Genomic DNA, 20,653 nt, shown 5'->3' on the forward strand with positions numbered 1-20,653 from the left:
ATAAAGTAGAGTGAATAACCAAACTTACCTTTTCCTTCCTGACCTCCAGAGTGGGAATCCCCACATAATTGAACAGGTGATTCCCTCCTGTTCCAGGTCAGTCTCCGGATCACTGAGGCAAACTCTCCAGTGTGAGGTCAGCATGATCGGGCACTGCATCTGGGCTCTGCTGGTCTGGGCCATACTTAACTGCATGCAGTTGTCATCAAAACCACCATTAAAGCAAGAAAATAGGGCAAGAGTAGGCCACGGTCCCTCAAACCTGTCCCGCCATTCAATGCCCCAGGTCTGGTGTCCACTTAGAACATAGAACATAGCGCAATTCAGGCCCTTCGGCCCACAAAGCTGTGCCAAACATGTCCCTACCTTAGAAATTACTAGGCTTATCCATAGCCCTCTATTTTACTAAGCTCCATGTACCTATCCAAAAGTCTCTTAAACGACCCTATCGTATCCGCCTCCACCACCGTTGCCGGCAGCCCATTCCATGCACTCACCACTCTCTGAGTAAAATACTTACTCCTGACATCTCCTCTGTACCTACTCCCCAGCACCTTAAACCTGTGTCCTCTTGTGGCAACCATTTCAGCCCTGGGAAAAAGCCTCCAACTATCCACACGATCAATGCCTCTCATCTTATACACCTCTATCAGGTCCCCCCTCATCCTCTGTCGCTCCAAGGAGAAAAGTCCGAGTTCACTCAACCTCTTTTCATAAGGCATGCTCCGCAATCAGGCAACATCCTTGTAAGTCTCCTCTGCAACTTTTCTATGGCTTCCACATCCTTCCTGTAGTGAGGCGACCAGAACCGAGCACAGTGCTGCAAGTACACTTCTGTGCCAGTTTCCCATAGCTCTTCATTCCACAATCTTTCAGAAATGTATCTGCCTCTTCCTTTAATACTTCCAGTGATCCAGCCTCCGTAACCCTCCAGGGCAGAGAATTCCAGAGATTTACCACCCTCCTCAAGAAGAAAAGCACAGCCAACTCGATCCAGCCTTGTCATCTTCCCTCCTCCAAAGAGACCACTCTGATTTGCAAAGTGGGGGGATCCGTCCTCCCCACACAGGCACTGAAGTCAATAAGACTGGAACGCACCCCCACCTATGTTTAGCACAAGGAACTGGGGGCAGATTCCCACCTCTTGCTCTTTGGATATCCTCATCCAATACTCACTTCAGCGTGGTCTTAACACCTCAGTGCAGCACTGAGTCAGTGCTACATTGCTGGAGGTGTCAGCTACAAGGAATTAAAATGCCAGGTTTGCATATAAGATCCTACAGAACTACTTAAAAAGCTCACAAGGATTTTCTCCCCAGTATCAAGACCAATGTCCAACAGCCACAAAGGGAATGACTGTCTATTCCTCTCGTTGGTTCTTTTAGTGGCATCTTGATGTATCAACAGCTGCATATTTCCAGTGAAAATAGTAATTCCAATTCCTAAAATAATTAATTGGCTGTGAAATGTTTTGCTGTATCAGAGATTTAATAGATTATTATTTAAATGCAAATTACTTATCCTTTGATAAAGTATCTTTGGATGAGAATAATATGATAAATCTTATAGAGCAGTACATACTCTGAATTGTCATGAGAGGGATTGCATTTCAATACATATTCATTCACAGATAAGCTGCATCTGTCACACACTGGAAGGACAGAGTCAAATGTATTCTAATTTAAACAGACTCATTAGGAAAATTCATTCTGTATTCTCAAATGATTGACTCATTATCCCAGTCTTGCTAGATCTGTGTTGGATTTTGTCCCTCTCCAATAAAACTCACTATACCACAGCAAATGCAGAAAAACTTAGATGTTAAACCATGAAGACAAGAAAGACATTGTTTCTAAGGTACCTTCACATCCTAGAACATTCCCACCAATGAGCTAATTTGTGCACAGCAATCTTTCACAAGCATATGACATGATAAGGACCAGATCATCTGTTTCAGAAATGCTAATTGCAGCATAAACATTGGCCTCAGACACTCCTGTTCTTCTCTTTTACCTGCAAGAGCAGACAGGGGATCAGGCTTTTCAAAAAAAACACTGCAGATGCTGGAAACCCAAAATGAAAACAGAGAATGCTGGAAACACTCAGCAGGTCAGGCAGCATCCGTGGAAATAGAAACAGAGTTAGCACTTCAGGTCCAAGACTGATCATGGGACCTTTCTGTTTTTATTCAAGGGGTCAGTTTAATGTCGCAGCCTAAAGACGTCACCTCCAACAGTGCTGCACTACCCCAGCACCGGTATAACTGTGGAGCAACAGTTGTGATTTTACACTTAGATGTTGGAGCCAGATAATTGCATCTGGGGTGGCAGAGTGAAACCACCTGAATGTTGATGGATTGCACTGTGGATTGTCCAGTTCCTGATCTCCACAGTCACATAGGTAACTCTCATTTGTACAAGAATTGTCCACAGCTGCCATCATTTGTGAGGATGTGACATAAAAATGACCACAACCTAAATGTTATTTTCTCTGTGTCTGTTTGGGTCCTGGTCATGGTTGGGAACACCGGAGCTCAGGAATGTTTGTAGGTTTGCAGCTGGATCCAGGGTCTGGAGTCAGGGCTCGGTGTGTGGTCAGAGCCAGGATTGGATCCAGATTGGATTAGGGAACACTTGGAGGCAGGAATGAGGGAAGGATTGGAGCTGGAGCCGAGGTCTGTAATGCTTGTGTGTTTCAGCTTATCTCCACATGCTGAGAATTACAAGCTGCAAGTCAAGCAGAGGTTGTTATTTCATTGGCAGGTTGGCAGCTGCAGGTGACTGCAGCCTGAGAATTGTAGCCAGTGGGCCCAATGTTATCTGTCGGGAATCTGTGACCCTATCCCTCGCAAATGACGATGACTTTCTGAAGGACTTGTGGAGAATGATCAAGCAATGGAACCAGTGACCTCAAAGGATCTTACCTCCAAAGATCCAGCAGTCCCTGTGACATGGGTTTCCCCTTTCCCAAATCCCGCTGCTTTCAGACGCCAGTTCAATGGGATCACTATCACCCAGTGAACTAAACGTTTAAGTAATTAAATTAAATATTTAAGTAATTAAACATTTCCAGCAGTCAGGAAACAAATCATATCTTTTAACTTAATGTTAAAACCCTTTTACAGAATGCAAATAAAACAGAAGCAGCAAAAGCCTAAACATTTTCAAAATTGTTTTTAAATTAATTTAAAAATATCTATGGAATGACAACTTACACATAAAAAATTAGTTTTTAGGGCCAATTGCTAATTGGCTTATTTTAATTATGCATTAAAATCTCATTTACAGCCCATGCAGTGGAACATCTCACTACCAGAATATTTCATAATGAGATCACGTCATAAACACCCAAAGTTCTCATCAGTTTGCTGATTTCTGAATACATAAAACTCTGATCTTCTGACACACTCCTGACTTTGGTGGTGCCAAACTGGCTGATTTTCCAGATTATTTGAAGTTTTTAATATCCCAAAACACTTCTAATTAGCTTTTCATGATGTCACAGATTATTAATAAATTCTCCAATGAAATCAGTAACTTTCGGGGGAGCACAGGGATCAGAGTCGCATTGAGACTCGGGACAGTGTGGCCTTGCTGAAACACAGGGCAGTGTGGGGACAGGTGAGGCCCAGGGGCAGTACAGGGACAGGTGAGACTCGGAGTCTGTGTGGGGACAGGTGAGACTCAGGGTCTTTGCAGGGACAGGAGAGTATCGGGGCACCGTAGGGACAGGTGAGACCCAGGGGCAGTGTGGGGACAGGTGAGACTCGGGGTCTGTGTGAGGACAGGTGAGACCCAGAGCAGTGTGGGGACAGGTGAGACCCAGGACAGTGTGGGGACAGGTGAGACTCAGGGGCAGTGTGGGGACAGGTGAGACTCGGGGACTGTGTGGGGACAGGTGAGACTCAGGGGCAGTGTGGGGACCGGTGAGACTCAGGGACAGTGTGGGGACAGGTGAGACGGGGGCAGTGAGGGGACAGGTGAGACTCAGGGGCAGTGTGGGGACCGGTGAGACTCGGGGACTGTGTGGGGACAGGTGAGACCCAGGGGCAGTGTGGGAAACATCAACTGGTGAGCCAAATGCCAAAGCATCGTGATTTCCGAATGTTCAGATAGCAGATTCCCAATGTTTTTTTTAGTACGCTAGAGGAGACCACAGCGACCCCTGGGAAGGAGCAGGGATTCATTGACAGCAACTTCAGCTTCACAATGAATACTGACAACTTACCATCTTTGTCATCGTAAAGTCTGTGCCAAATTCTGCCAATCTCTTAACATACCAACTAATAGGCTTCAGAATTCATCTCAAACTATCAGAAAGATTTGCATCTACCAGCCTTAAAGGGACATGGCGCCTGTATTCCAGCACAATGTGTACAATATAACATATCAACAACTGGTTTGCCAGGTCTGATCCATGGATTGCTTTACAAAAGGGTTGCATATGCTGACCGATTTCTGGGCCTGTCACTCTGACATGCAACACTTTGTATCACACTCTGATTTCCACTCCACGGTTCAAAAACAAGCGGAAAATTAACCCTTTGGAGTCTGTAGATCTGCAGCTTCCTGACTGTCACCAGTGAAAAAGTCACAGCCACAGGTGATCAGAGAGTAATGTATATCACCAGGCATTATACTCCTGCCTTATACAACAAACTCTCCTCTGCCTGTTCCAAGGAAGATTTACTGCACTTGAAGTGATACACTCTTGCCTGTTTTACATTGGTGACTGCAAGTTGAAAGTATTTTGTTGGCTGTAAAGCACTTTGAAATGTCTTGCTGGAGAAGGGCAAGGTGCTACAGAAATGCAAGTTTGTTCTTTGTCTATTCCAAACCATCCCAGTGTGATCTTGGTGAATTCAAGAGGATGACTGGTGCCTTCTTGGTGTTGTTGGTCTTTGATGCCCCTTGAATTGCTCTCATGTTCTCTGTTACTGCGAGGTTAGAATATTCCTTCCCTTTCTGATGTCACAGTGTTTCTCAAACGTTGAAGGTTATAATGTTCATACTTCAGTAATCAGGGGTGTAACACTTTGTGACATCATCGCTCAAGATGATATCAGCGATATTGAGTGGTGTCCTGGGCACTGCTGTGCTTGGCCATTCTATATGAATACATTACTGAGACACCACAGTCCAAGGACTCCAGACGTCGGGAGAGCAAGACCAAGAGATGAGGTGAATGAGGAGAGGGTCAGTTTGTTTCGGACGGCAGGAGAAAGCATAGGATGGAGGATTGGAGGAGTTCCGCTCTTCATTGAGGCCCCGGGAAAAGAACGATGTTGAGTGAAAGATTGTGGGCTGAGCATTGATTCTCGCACGGTGTGAATGCAGCGGGGGCAGAAAGGTAAAACAACAGAACTGGAGCTGGAAGGAAGAAATGGAGGGTTCCTTTATCACTGGATGAAGGTGTCACAGGCAAGGCCAACATTTACTGTAAATCCTGACCATTCATAATTGCCCTTGAGAAGCTGGTGGTGAAGCACCTTTTGAAACCAATGCAGTCCATGTGCAGGAGACGCATCGGCCTATAGTTGAGAGGGGCAAGTTCAGGTATTTCAAGCCAAAAATAATTAAGGATCGTTGGTATCTTCCCACGTTGGGAGGGTAAAGGAATTAGAATGAAGCACATCAGTAGCGGCGTTCCAATGTGTCCTTGTCTATCTAGGTGCTTGAGGATTCAGGTTTATGAAACGTTGTCAACATATCCTTGGTGTGTTGCTGCAGTATCTTCAATGGATGTTACACACTGCAGCCACAGTAGCTGGTGGTGGAGGGACTGAATGTTAGGGTGGTGGAGTGGATGCCAATCAAGCAGGCTTCTTTGTCCTAGCGCTGTCGAATTTCTTGGCTGTTTCTGGAGCTGTCCTCACCACACTTCCTGAATCGTGCCTTGTGGATGGTCCAAGGTTTCGGTGAGTCAGGAGTGGAGTCACTCACCACAGGATACCCAGCCGCTCACTGCTTTTGTAGCCATGGTATTGATCTAGCTGATGCAGTTACACTTCTAGTTTGTGGTGAACAACAGATGATGGAGTTGTTGGTGATGGAGGTGCTGTTGAACTGCAAGGGTAGGTGGTTAGGTTCTCTCTGCTTGCCTGGCTTTTACCTGAGACAAATGTCACTTGCCACTGATCAATCCCTGCCTAAATGTTGTCTAGGTCTCGTTGCATGGCCTTCTTTGTTTGCTGAGGACTTGTGAGTTGCAAATTCCGCATCATACTCATCAGTGAACTTACAATAGAGGGTAAGACATTAATAATGCAATAGAGGACAGTTGGGCTCAGGACACTGCCCCAATGAACTTCTGCAGTGATGTCTCGGGATGGGAACAATTGACCTCTGGCACCATCTTCCTTTGTGCATGGTCTGACCAATTGGTGAGGACCTTTCCTCTTGATTCCCATTCTTCTCAGTTTCACCAGTCCTCCTTGAAGCCTCCAATCTCAAATGTTTCCTGGATGTCAGGGGAAGCCATGCCTGGCTCCTCCGTTTCTTAGCTGGTTGCTCCATGTTTATAATGCGGGCTGAAGCTGAGGATCCATGAGCAGGGTATTGGTAAGACCACCGACTGACATAGTCCATAGCTGATGATTGAGAGGAGACCAATTGGGTGTAGCCAGGTCGGATTTGTCCTGCTTTCTGTGGACAGAGCATCCCTGGGCAATTATTGAGTAGTGCTTGGCTGGTTCCAGAGCCCAGATCTCCAGCAGTACTTCCAGAGGAGCAATGGTTGTGGTGTCAGTAGGGACAGGTGAGGGAACAAGATTTAATGGGTAGTGTCAGTCTGCATTAGATGGTGTGATGCTCTGACTCAGTCACATCATCCAGCCCCTAGAGTATGAGACTTAGTCACGGGATGCTTCACCTGACTGGATTGCCTCCCCTCTCACCCACCTCTCCTCAATGTCACAGTGGCTTGGATGTGGTCTAGTCTGTGTGCAGCACATGTGTGTAGGTGTGATGCCCAGGTCACTGTTAAGTCACAATGGCAGGATGACCAGTAAAGAAACAAGAAAAAAGGCAAGACAGCAGCGATATAGGGGAGCTGGTCCTCACCGCGTGCAGGAAGGATATCAGGAGCCCGAATACAAGATAGAAGGGTGGAATGGGGAATTGCAAAAGTGGTGACTCGGTACACATTTGTGATGAAGTGAAAGGTAACACTGGAATTGTGGCAGAAAAAGTATTCTGGGACCGTATCCCTGCCCCAAAACAAAATAAATCCCTTGACACTGGCGCCAGCAATCAGCTTTTCCAATCAGAGCACAAAAGATGAATGGGTAAAAAAAATTCCATGAAGTACCTCAGCATCTGTGAGTGTCTGGAGTCTGAGGGCAGTGCAGGCCAGCACGGTGTTGGTGGTGAGAGTTCCTCTGCGCAGTGAGTGTCCCCCGGGTCCTTCCCAGTTCCAGCTAATGGTTCACGCGGATCTCGGTATCTGGGGCTCTGCTGAGTACTGTTGCCTCAAGAAGGAGTAAAATCTAAATCAGGGCACCAACATCCATTAGAAATCAGCAGCTTAACATATTTTGGAATTAAAATGAGTGCAGAAACAAGAGGCAATTTCTAAATTAATTTCAGGGACGTGGGCATGCTGACAAGGTCAACATTTACTGCACATCTTTAATTGCCCCCGAGAAGGTGAACCATTGCACTCTATGTGGTAAAGGGTGCTCTATGCGGTACTGTTGGATGGGGATTACCAAGATTTATACTAAATCACAGTGAAGGACCAGCAATATATTTGGTATTGGTATTGGAATTGGTATTGGTATTGGTATTGGTATTGGTATTGGAATTGGTATTGGAATTGGTATTGGTATTGGTATTGGAATTGGTATTTCCAAGTTAGGATGGAGTGTGACTTGAAGGGGAACCTGAGGTGGTGGCATTCCCATGAGCCTTCTGCCCTTGACCTTCTCGCTGACAGACGTGGTGGGTTTGCAGGGTCCTGTTGAGGAAGCCTTGGTGAATTGCTGCAGTTTGTGCTTGTACACAGGCCCAAAGCTTGCTCTCCACGTTTAATGAGATATAGCAAGGGTTAAACTTCATGCGAGGGTCTATGATGATCCAGTTTGATCAAAACTTCAGGAAGGCGTCTGGCTTGGTTTGGGGATGCTGTTTAAAGGTTGATACCATTTGACAAGTAGGTTTCTTTGAGACTTTCAATTGGACCTAGAATGTGCTGGGGACAAAATGGAGCAAGATCATCTCACCCAGAGAAAGTCTTAGCATGACGTTTAGTGAGGGATTGTCAGCAGCTTATCATCAGGATGATTTCCTTGTGTTCAAGTCCCTCTGGACTGACTGAATGGGATCCTCTCCTTTCCCTTCAGATTGGCTGCATGGATCATAACTCCAGGTCCTATTGGGTGTCAGTCCAGAGTGCAAGAAATACATGTTCCCTTACTCTTCCACCGCTGTTCTTTGTGAACTGTATTTTGCTGCATTAAAGACTTTTATATAAATGTAGCTCTGATACAAAATTTGCTACCAACTGATAATGGATAATCTGTAATGTGCAGGGGTATCAACTCTGCTGGGTCAGAGGTCAGGCCTCTGGGTGACGGACACCGTGTGTGTGAATGCCAAGAATAATTGGTAATAAATACATATAATTGCATCTCTGCTCTGCACTGAACCACTATCTACTGACCACATTTTTCACTGAGCCTGGGTTATCATTGATCATCAGGAAGTGAAAAGTGTACCTGGTTTTGAACTGGGACTGAGAACTGGTAAAGATACCAGCAGCCAGCAGAAGTTATTGGGGAGTGGAATCAGATGGGTTGTGAAACCAACTAACCAGCTCGGTTAGAATTGGCCCTATCCTGGTACATGGTGTGAGGGGATTAGGTTAAAGTGCGTTGACATGGTGGAGCTGCAGTTACTGCCTCACACTTCCAGGGTTCAGTCCTGACCTCATGTGGAGTTTGCACTTCCTCCCTGTGACCACACGGGTTTCTCTCCTGGGTGCTCTGATTCCTCCCACATCCCAACGATGTGCAGCCCACTCTCAATTACTCTTTATTGTGGGTAAGTGGCAAAGAGAATCAAAACAGTCATGGTGGAGAGGGTGGGATGTGTGAGGAAGACTGTGTTGCATGGATACAGGGAAACAAGGAGAGGGGAAATTGATGAGGAGACGCCCCAGGAGCTGACAGGGACCCAAGTGTAGTCATAAGAACGACCTTTACAACCTCAGGACAGATCTGTTTCACAACAAATGAAATACTTCGTAATGTAGCAGACACAGCGGGATTCCTATCTTAGCAACATTGGTAACTTCGGCCCCAGAACCTCAGAGAGGACCTATTGTCCTTAGCCCATAATGCCAGAGACACTGTCTGCGGCTCAACCTGATACCATCAGCATCGATTTTGTGCTCAAGTCTCTGGATGAGACATGAGCCCACAACCTTCTGACACGTCAGGAGTGGAAGCCACTGAACCGTGGTTGCCATGAGTCAGCACCTTCTAAAGGCAAGCCAGGAAAACTGTGAAACATTGGTGGCTTGACCCTGTGCTCTCACTTTTACCTCCCTGTTTTTGTCCTCCAACAAAGCCCAAGGTTAGTTCAAGGAACAGCACCTCATCTTCTATCCGCAACCTTCAGGACTCAACACTGAATTCAACTATTTCAGATAACCAACCTTTCCTGTTTGTGTCAGAACTGACTCATCTGATGTAAGGTCATCCACCCATAACATTAGTTCTGTTTTTCTGTCTCCACAGACGTTGTCTGACCCATCGAGTATTTCCAACATTTCAGTTCATTTCATTTCAAAAAGGGTGTTCTCATACTTGTAACTGCACTAATTTCCAGAAACTGTTTCTTCTACTGGTCTTATTCACCTTCCTCTCCTTATAACTCTTCCAGACAGAGTAGCCGTCATTAACAAGTATTCATCTCCCCTTCTTAGGCTGCGCCTGAAGTAATCACATCAACTGGACAATCTTGGTCTCCACCACATCGTACATATTCCATCTCCACCTCTCTACCTCTCTGCAAATTGAGACATACTTGTTCTTCCACTTATCCAGTTCTGATGAAAGGTCATTGACCTGTGACCTTAATACTGTTTCTCCCTCCACAGATGCTGCATGACCTGCTGAGTATTTCCAGCATTTACTGTTTTTATATCCACACAGGGCTGCTGTTTTCAAAATGTGGACCTTTTCATTCTCCTTGTGACTGAACACAGGTGTAAACCTCACCTTGGTGGGCAGCTAGTTAATTATCATTTACTTGCCTTGTACAGTTGGTTGTCATGTGGTCATGCTGAAGGACATGGTTGGTGATAGGGTTCAACACACTTGGAGATATCTCCATGTGGTAGGAGAAAGGTCATCAAACCAGAGGAGTAAATTCAACCTGGGCAAAGATTTGAAGTGTGAAAGTCTAAATGTTTATTCTTCATCTTACAGAAAAACTGAAGGTTATCAAAATTATCTTCGTGATTGGTGAGTGAAGTAAATGTCACTTGTTTCTTTGTATCCTTAACGTAAAGCTGTTATGATCAAACATTGTGTGGATTAATAGTTCACAATAAGTAACAGTGCATCACAGTGAAATCTGAGTCACACTCCTTAAAGTGGAGAAAGCTGAAGAGAAATTTACTAGAGGTGTTTAAAATCATTAAGTGCTTCAAAAGGGTAAAAAAGGAGAAATTGTTACAGAAACTGTTACAGGTTTTTTACCCAGAGAGTGGTTGGGGCATGGAATGCGCTGCCTGGGGCGGTGGTGGAGGCAGGTACATCGGTCAAATTCCGGAGATTACTAGATAAGCATATGGAGGAATTTAAAATAGAGGGATATGTGGGAGGAAGGGGTTAGATAGTCTTAGGCGAGGTTTAAAGGTCAGCACAACATTGTGGGCTGAAGGGCCTGTATTGTGCTGTGCTGTTCTATGGTTCTATAAACAAGAGGTAGGTGACTGGCAAAGGGGAAGTGAGGATTTTTAGTCAACTGGTGAGACCTGGGAATTGCTGCCTAAAAGTAGGAATTTTCAAAGAAAACCAGTAGATATTAAAAAAGGAAACAATTTTAGATGTGTCAGGAAAGAATGGGACTAATTGGGTTAGTGCTTTTAAAGTGATAGTACAGATATGATGGCTGAATGGCCTTCTCCTATATGGGATAAAACCAAGGCGGTGTGGAATTCTGTCGGATATTGGTCTCTCTGGGAAGGTCCCTCCAGCGCATACAATCGCTCCTCCTACCCTCATCCAAACCTCTGCAGCCTGTGTCCTGAATCTCACCCCATCCACATGTTCACTGACCCTCACTGGCTCCCGGTACAGTAATGGCTTGACCTTTCAAATCCCTCCACAATCCCACTGCTCCCTATAGTTGTAACATTCTTCAATCCAAGATCTCTGGGGATTTTTACCAGGTCAGTGCACTGAATCCGCAGTGTTTTTATCAGAAATTGGAACAGGGCACTGAACCCTGACACTCGCCAGACCGTCAACTGACTCTCAGTGCTTCAGGGTAAGAAGTCCTGCCTGTTCGTGACCAGGATGGAGAGAGCTAATTCAAGGCCATCACTTCAAGCATGTCCTTCATTCTGGTCTCTGCACCATCCCCTAACCTGATCCCTGTATCGTTGGCAGTCCTACCTGCAAACAGGCTCTGCAATTCATTCCCTAATCCTAATCCTAGCCCTAATCCCAATCCTAGCCCTAATCCAATATCTAATTCTATAAATAATCCTAGACCTGATTTTATAACTAATCCTATAACTAACCCTATATCTAATTCTACTTTTAATCCTATTCCCAATTTTATACCTAATCAGCCCTAATCCTATGCCTAACCCTTTCCCCAATCCTACCCATTCCTATATCTAATTCTATAACTATACTAGACCTGATTTTATAACTAATCTTATAATTAATCTTATATTTATTCCTACCCCTAATACTAGACCTTATTTTATACCTAATCTTATAGTTAATCCTATAACTAACCCTATACCTAATCCTACTCTGTCCTATACCCAATTTTATACATAATCTTAGCCCTACTTCTACCTCTAATCCTGTACCTAACCCTATTAATAATTTGATACCCAATCCTATCCCTAATTATATATCTAATCCTACACTTGACCCTATACCTCCCTAATCCTATACTTGGTTCCCTCAGTTTGGTTCAGTGCTAAATTTTACTTACTGACTTTCTGTAACACACCTGAGAGGCACTATGTAAATGTAAACTGCTTCATGGACAACTTTCACCAAAGTGAGGGGAAGGTTGGTAATAACTAAGCGCACAAGGCTTCTGGTAACCTGTGTTGTGTTTCAGGGGGCCCCGGGTCAGGGAAAGGAAGCCAGTGTGTGAAAATAATGGAAAAATACGGCTTCACACACCTGTCCACAGGGAACCTGCTGCGGAAGGAGATCAGTAACGAAACAGAACGAGGCAAAAAGATTAAGAAGATAATGGTAGACGGAGGCTTGGTGCCATTGGTGAGTACTGTGAGCGATCAGCCTGTGTCGTTCCCCATCCCCTACTGACCTGCATTGGACTCAGTTGTTCTACTAAATGATACAGGTCTCTTCCACCCAACCACTCTCCTACACCATGACCCTCCATCCTTTCCCTCCCCCAAAAAAAACTTCTCATTGACCTGGATGGTTAAAGGAACAAAAACATTTCTGTAGTGCCCGTCACATTCCTTTCCAAAGTACATCGCAGCCAAGGAGATACTTCTGACAGGGAGTCCTTATTTTGGAATTGGTCATTTTTCCCACAGTCAATATAACAATGGTCAATCTGTTCTAATGACGTTGGTTGAGGATAAACATTGGTCCCAGCACACCAGGGGAGAATTCCCTGGCTCCACAACTGTTGGTCAAACAGACCCATTTAGACTTACAAAGGTTAATAATCCCTTTTATCAGGATTTAACTCTGAAGATTAAGCTCAAACACCAGCTCACCCAGTTAGCTGGACTAAATTCAGAAATAAAATCAACCCGATTCCTGATCACGAATGCTTGTTCTCTTTACATAGATCCTTGGATATTTTACACTCCCTTTCCCAAAGTGATAGCCTTGAATTAACTCTCTCAGTCCACATCATAACCAGGAAAGACTTCTTACCCTGAAGTGGTGGAGATTCAGCCCAGACCTCGTGGTCAGGGTGGTAAGAAACTGTGCGGCCAACTCCTGTTCTGATTTCCAATAAAAATATACTGTGCATTAATGCACTGATCTGGTAAAATCCCCAAACCGTTCCAACATTCCTATCTCAACAACTAGCCAACATCTAACCCATTCCCAACCTCTCAATCCTCATCCCTGTCCCATTGACTCGGGTATTTTCCTGCCTTTTGGGGATTGAACTGGCAGCTCCCAATTCACAGCCCCTCACCCCATTAAAGATGACGCACTGCAGACTTGCACATCCCTGGGACCTCTTGCAGTGAGGCCCTGGCATGTGCCACAGGTCAATGTTCCTCCAGAACTGTTGGTCATCGACTGTGTCATTTATTCAGGCTGGGAGTGAAGTCAGTTATAAAACCACCTCTCAGATGTCTGCTACGCCAGATGGGTATCAGTGAGACTCCCTCTTTAATTAACATCCAGTGAGACTTTCCTGTTCCCTGGACGGTTCAATGGGGGCCTTCAGTGGGTTACACAAAATGGGCAACGTGATCAGGAATGGAGACAAAAAGACTGGGGCCAAATTGCTCTCGACAGGACCATGGACAGCACTATCAGTGGGGAAGTGTCCACAGGCCCTGACAGTTCCAGAGGACCCAGAGAAATCAGACTGCACAGCACAGCCGACCTCTGAGCCTCGCAGCTGAAAGTGAACTTCCCATGGAATAAAAATGGGATAATAACTGCTTCACATCACTCTGGAAGTTCGATCAGGTGTGTATACCCTTGCAGATCTGGTGTGTTTCCCTCGTCAGATGCACATCAGATTACATCGTACCCCATGTGACACAACCTTTGGAGCATTGCAGGTAAATTAGATAAAGGACAACACGGTGGTGCACCTGGTGGAGCCGCTGCCTCAGGGATCCAGCGACCCAGGTTCAATCCTGGCTCCTGGTGCTGTCTGTGTGGAGTTTGCATGTTCTCCCTAAGGATCAAGCATGTTTCCCCTGGGTGCTCAGGTTTCCTCCCACATCTCAAATATGTGTAGGTCTGTAGGTTAATTGGCCACTGTAAATTGCCCCTAGTATGTAGGTGAGTGATAGAATTTGGGGGCAGTTGATGGGAGTGTGGGGAGAATAAGATGTAAATAGTCCCTCACTGTCTCACCTTTGTCCCAGGGGCACCTTCGTGACCCTTGAAAGTACGCAACACCCATTCAGTAACCCTGGTTACAATCACCCTTTAGGTCCACTCAGATGCCTGGAAGTCATAAGTTTCACTGACAGGTTGGCACAGGATAGGTTAAACAGAAGCCTAGTCCACCAGTTAACCCAATCATGGCTGATCTGTGTATTGACTCCACCTTTGTTCCAGATCTCCAAGCTAATCTGTCAAACATTCAACTGACCTTCTGTCCTTATAGAGAATTTCAGAGCATTTGCAAGAAGAATTTTCTACACACCTCAGTTTTAAATGACCACCCTCTAATCTTGTAACTGTGGCCCCTTATTCAAATTTCTCCCACTAGTGGAAACATCTCCACATCTACCTTGTCATGCTCCTGAAGGATCAGAGACGTTCCAATGAGATCACCCCGCATTCTTCTAAACTCTGAAGAATATAGATCTAAGTTCTTCAGCTGCTTGTGATGGGACAAGTCTCTCATCCAAGGAACCAGCCAATACAACACCACAGAGAACAGTTGATCACCGGTCAACATTACAAATGTTGCTGTGATTGTCTCCAGTCCTACAGCCCTCTGAGATCTCAACAGTCCTCCAGTTCTTCCCTCTTGCTCATTCTCAAATATAATTGCTTCCCTACTGCAGGCTGTGCCTTCTGCTGCTTTATCCCCAATCTCTGGAATTCCATCACTAAGCCACCGATTCTCCTCCAAGCCTCTCTCTTTTGACCAAGGTTTTGGTCATCGTCCAAATATCTCTTCATGTGGCTTGGACGCTGCACAAAACAGGCATTGTTAAACGTGTTCTTCTAATGTGATTGACCTTGTAATTGGTTATTGGTCTTCTGACTTTGGTTCTGTTGGTTTCAGGGAATAACGTTGGAGATTCTGAAGGATGCCATGTTGGAAAATCTGCAGGAGACAAAAGGCTTTATGATCGATGGGTATCCCCGAACTTTGAAACAGGCTGAAACCTTTGAGAAATCAGTGAGTGTGTACAGATCTAGTACACGCCCAATGTTCCGCCCACTCCCCCCTCATCCACCTCAGCAGATGGCTCTGCTCACCCAGTGATTTGCCACAATGGTTCAAAGAGAGAGCATTTGTGTGAATGCTGCTTATCTGATGCTGTGTGCCTGTGATGCTGCTGCAAGGAAGTTTTCCATTGCACCTGTGCACACATGGACTTGTGCACAGACAATAAACTTGACTTTGACTTTGAGAGCAGGCACAGTGGACTGTGGCAGATTGAAGGCATTGTAGCTACTGCTATGACACTGGGCATTGGACTACAGGATGTAACACCCAAAGTCTCACACCAGCTGGACAGTAAGTTGACAATCAGGACCATTGCAGCAACCAAGGTAGCCTGCAATCCTCACAAAGACGTTAGTCTTGAGCAATATCAGATGTTTTTGAATAGATATCGATAGTGACCCCCTCTATGTAACAGTGGACACAAACTTTTGGATGGTGAAGAGATCTCTCACTTCAGCCTGGAAGGAATCAGATGCACTAAGGTTGATTGCTGCAGTTTCTGGGAGAGTCACTGACAGTGTGGTCCTTGCCCTGCTTGACATCAGCTGGCACAGGTGGTGGATTTTAATAAGGTGCTGACAGCGCACAGACTCCCTGTCAGTGACCCTTTCCTGCTGAGAATCAAGTAGGAGAATCACTGCATGAACTCCCTGTGTGAAGGTGGCCTCCATTTCTCTTCACAATCCACCCTGCACCCCAAAACTTCCCCACCGCCTAGCTGCTTCTCCTGCTTTGCTGTACATCAGGGGAGGAGGGGTGGATGGTGGCAGAGGGGAGGGAGTGGTTGCCCACTAACACAGCCATGTCTGTGAGTGACTGGCTTTTGCAGGAGCCTTAAAATCAGAGCAAAGTCCTTAAATAATTCCCAGACCATTCCATGGAGAGTTTAGCAACTTGAAACAACTCCTGAAGATACAATGCTGGTAGAAATCGCTCATCTGGTAACCTGGATGTGGTTGGCCTCATTAAATAATGCCTGTGGCTGGTGGGGTGCCCTTTCTACTGCTGTATGGGGTTTGGAGAGCATTGACTGCAGTTTCAAACAGGCAGTGTTGGTGTTAAATCTACCTCGGACACAGTTACATACTGAGCTGCGTACTGGTGGTGGGTGTTCGCAACACTCACACCAACACCCTCACCGGTGTGACTCATGCCACAAGCGTAGATGCCAGTTCAGCTGCCAAACCAGAACTCATACACTCTAGTTCCTGGTGTGATGGGTCAGATTAAACGAGACTGACTGGACAGGGTGAATGAGGCTGTTCCCTAAGTCACTGGTTATGTAGACGAGATAGTCCCAGCCTGAATGGCCGCACTGAAGGAGATGCTACACACAAGATCCCGAAGGAACTCAGCAGATCAGGCAGCGCCTGTGGAGGGAAATGAACAGTCGACATCTCGGGTCGAGACCCTTCACCTGGACCGAAAGAGTAGAGGGGAGCTAGCCAGTGTAAAAGGGTGAGGGCAAGGGGTGGAGCAAGAGCAGGCAAGCGATAGGTGGATCCAGGTGAGGAGGGGATCCAGTAACGGGAGGTGAGATAATGCAGGTGAAGTAACACAGTCGTTCAGATCGATGTCTGCACGGAGATGCACTAACCCAGTGAGGGTCTCTTGCTCTTCCCCCAGTTCACTCCTCCCAGCATCGTGCTCCTCATTGACTGCAGCCCCGAGGTCATGAAGCAGCGCCTGATAAACCGCGGGCAGACGAGCGGACGCTTCGATGACAATGAGGTGACCATCGGCAAGCGGGTTGAATCCTATTTTGTTGACTCCGTTCCTGTTGTGAAACACTATGAGAACAAAGGACTACTGAGAAAGGTACAACCGGTTTCATGTCTTTCCGCCGGTTCATTTCGATGCAAGGTGTTAGCTTCAGGGAGTTACAGAGCGGGACACAGCGCCGCCCACCCAGTCCGCACCCACCACCGACCACCCATTTACACGAACCCATTTCTTTTATTCTCCCCAAATTTCCTTCAACGCCCCCCCCCCCCCCAGATTCAACCCCTCGCTCACACACTAGGGGCAATTTACAGCGGCCTTTGGAATGTGGGAGGAAACCGGAGCGCCCGGAGAACCTGCAAGCTCCACACAGACAGCACCAGAGGTCGGGATTGAACCCTGGTCTCTAGCTCTAGGAGGCAGCTGCTCTGTGAGGTGGTGACTCTGCTGGCTGTGCCACAGTGCCATCGTGCCATAATCTGGCATGTTTGTGAGTGGGAGGCTTGGCTGAGGGATTGCAGCACTGAACACAAGACTTCTCTTTCATAAAACCCGGGTTCAGTGACTGTCTCAGGCTCTCACTGGGCAACACTCGATCCATTAACGGGCAGGTGATGAACAGTCTCCCCTCCATACTACTGATCATTATAACATTGGCTGGTTATGGAAGGTTTTCTACCTTACAACAGTGACTACAATTTAGAGGGTCTGCATTGGCTTCAGGGCATCATTAGAGGGATGTGAAAGGTGCTATAAAAATGCAAGCCCTTCATGTGGTAGAGTGATACAGCAGACTGTGCTGCTGCCTCACAGCCCCGGTGACCTGGGTTCAAACCTAACCTCAGCTGTTGTCTATGTGGAGTCTGCGTGTTCTCCCTCTGACCATGCAGACTTCTCTGGAGGGGCTCTGGTTTCCTCCCACATCCCAGAGACGTGCTGGTGGGTAGGTCAACTGTCTACTGTCAGTTACCCCTTGTGTAGGTGGGTGTCAGGCGAATTGGGGACAATTAGTGGGTGTGTAGGCGAGAACATTTTACAGGGAAGGTAAGTAGATGAACGTCTCCTCTCATTCTTGCTTATCAGGAATCTCTGTATCTGCCTTAACAATATTCAAAGATCCTCCTTCCACCACACATTCTAATTTTCCTTATCTCTGCCTCAAACTGTGCATTCCCTTAGTTCTAAATTTTACAAAAGGAGGAAACGTTCTCTCCCATTCACTCTGTCAAAACCCTTCAAGACTTTCTGCAAAAACACCAATTAATTTCCTTACGTCGTTCTCAGGATCTGGGTATTGCTAGCTTATTTGCCCTTGGGAAGGTAAAGGGGGGGGTCACAGTGTGGGAAGGAGGGTACAGTTTGGTACAACAAGTGGCAAAGCTGCCCACCTCAGAGGGCAATACAAGAGTAATACATGACCCCAGAGTGAACAATTTGCTTTAATTAAATGATTGTAACATAGTAAAACATCGAGGAGTTAGGGCAAAAGTTTGACAAAATATTGGGTTGTAGAGAGAGGTGAGTCAAAGAGCCACCATTGGTGAAGATGTTAAATTCAGGAGTACCGAAGGTGAGTAGTGGGGAGATTACAGAGATGTCGAAGGTTTGTAGGTCTGGAGGAGGCTGCAGAGAAAAGGAGCAAGCTGAATGGGACTCTGTGGGGGCAAGGATGAGGATTGTAAAACTAAGTCACTGTCAGAGTGGGAGCCAGTGAGATGATGGATGAATGAGTTGGAGTGATATATGGGCAGCAGAGTTTTGGATGAACTCAGTGAATGAGGGAAGCCAACCAGGAGAGCATTGGGAAGTCACATTTAGAGATATCAAGGTCACAGGGAAGGGTTTCAGTAGCAGGTAAGTTGTGGCAGTCAAGCAATGTCATGACTGTGTTAGAGGAGGAGGATGTGTGAATAGATTCTCAGCTCCCGTGCCTACAAGGGCTGTGAAGGATCTGGTAGAAACAGGTTTATGGAGGGATCCCAAGAACTCAAGGGCAAGGGTGGCACAGAGGGACGTAATTAGAACTGGTATTTAGTGTATTATTGTCGCAAGTACTGAGGTACAGTGAAAAACGTTGTTTTGCATGCCATCCATACAGGTCATTTCAAAACATCAGTACATCGAGGTAGTACAAAGCGAAAAGCAGTTACAGAATGCAGAATATACCGTCACAGTTGCAGAGAAAGTGCAGTGCAGGCAGACAATAAGGTGCTGGGCCATGACGAGGTAGTCTGAGAGATGAAGAATTAATCTTTATCGTATGAGAGACTCGTTCAAGAGTCTTATAACAGTGGGATAGAAGTTGTCCTTGATCCTGGTGGTTCATGCTCTCAGGTTTTTGTTTCTGCCCGAAGAGGGGGGAGGGGAGAGAACATCTGGGGTGGGTGGGGTCATTGATTATGTTGGCTGCTCTCTCCCAAGGCAGCAGTAAGTGGAGATAGAGTCCGTGGAGGGGAGGCTGGTTTTCGTGATGCACTGAGCTGTGCCTACAACCAGTCAAGGACAAAGGACAAGGAGTGGCACATATCTCGGAGGGGTAACTGGGGGTAGGAGAGGTACAGAGGGATGCGACACATAAACCAGAAGTGTTTGCTTTGAATGCCGTGTATTGTAACCAGTGTGCTCACCACTTGGTGAAATCTCTGTCTCTCTTAGATCCAAGGAGAAGGAACAGAGGAAGATGTTTTCCAGAGCATCGTTGCCATCATCGATGAACTTTAGCAGCGGAGTCTCCAGGTCACAAAATCCCTCAGCAGCCGACCTTGGATCAGATTACCCACAATTAGCGTCAAGCATTTGTGTTCATGGCTGCTAAGGAGGATTAGCCAGGACCCCACCAATAAAATGAGAGTTAAAACTCCTGGATAACTTTCACCGACAGCCCTTTAGAAACTAATGTTCTATTCCAGTGATTTTGTGTGTATACATTCTTTATAAACAGGAGGGATGAATTACAGATCTTTCTTTTAAAGATAAGTACCATATATCTGTATAAATATGCAAACCCAATGGCAGTGTCAACTCTCTCCCCAAGTCTGGGTCTGATCTGGAATCGCTTTCACAGTACGAACAGGGTAACTCTGCCCCAGAACAACATCTATAACAAGATCCATAAACCCAAGAGTGGCTTAACCTACAGCACAATTCTAAACCAATTGTTTGAGGCAAAGGGTCCTTAAGACCAGCCTGTAACACACACACCCACATGTGGCTGAACCTCGCTCACAGTCTTACTTGTGCTTCATTTTGGAAACAACAACCTGTCATACGGTGTCGCACTGTAGCTGGGCATTAGCCCACGTCACAGTGCACCAGGTCTGTCTGCCTGCTGCAGAGTGACTGGCATCTGCTGACTGTGACAAAAACAGAAAATCCTGGAAAAACTCAGCAGGCCAGGCAGCATCTGTGGAAAGAAACGGTCAACAGACCCTCAGAACTGGGATGGAGAGAGATCCAAGTTAGTTATATAAGTTAGTAAGAGGGAAGGTGGGGGAGGAATGTGCAAAACAAAAGAAGTGTTTAATTCTCCTCCCCACTCCCACACCGACCTGTCTGTCCTCGGCCTCCTCCACTGCCAGCGTGAGGCTGAA

At 46.2% G+C, this 20,653-nt stretch overlaps 1 protein-coding gene across 1 annotated transcript in view; it reads left to right on the forward strand.

The window, feature by feature from the left end:
* The window catches only part of LOC127585038 (adenylate kinase isoenzyme 5-like), a 65,926-nt gene extending 46,005 nt beyond the window's left edge, over positions 1-19,921 (forward strand). The window contains exons 10-14 of the mRNA XM_052042168.1: positions 10,433-10,468; positions 12,315-12,478; positions 15,174-15,290; positions 16,968-17,159; positions 19,719-19,921. Of these exons, the coding sequence (XP_051898128.1) occupies positions 10,433-10,468; positions 12,315-12,478; positions 15,174-15,290; positions 16,968-17,159; positions 19,719-19,784 (575 nt within the window). The 3' untranslated portion in view covers positions 19,785-19,921. The remainder of the gene's footprint in view (positions 1-10,432; positions 10,469-12,314; positions 12,479-15,173; positions 15,291-16,967; positions 17,160-19,718) is intronic.
* Positions 19,922-20,653: the final 732 nt, after the last annotated feature.

This window comes from Pristis pectinata, chromosome 31 (assembly GCF_009764475.1).
Source record: "Pristis pectinata isolate sPriPec2 chromosome 31, sPriPec2.1.pri, whole genome shotgun sequence".
Taxonomy (NCBI): domain Eukaryota; kingdom Metazoa; phylum Chordata; class Chondrichthyes; order Rhinopristiformes; family Pristidae; genus Pristis; species Pristis pectinata.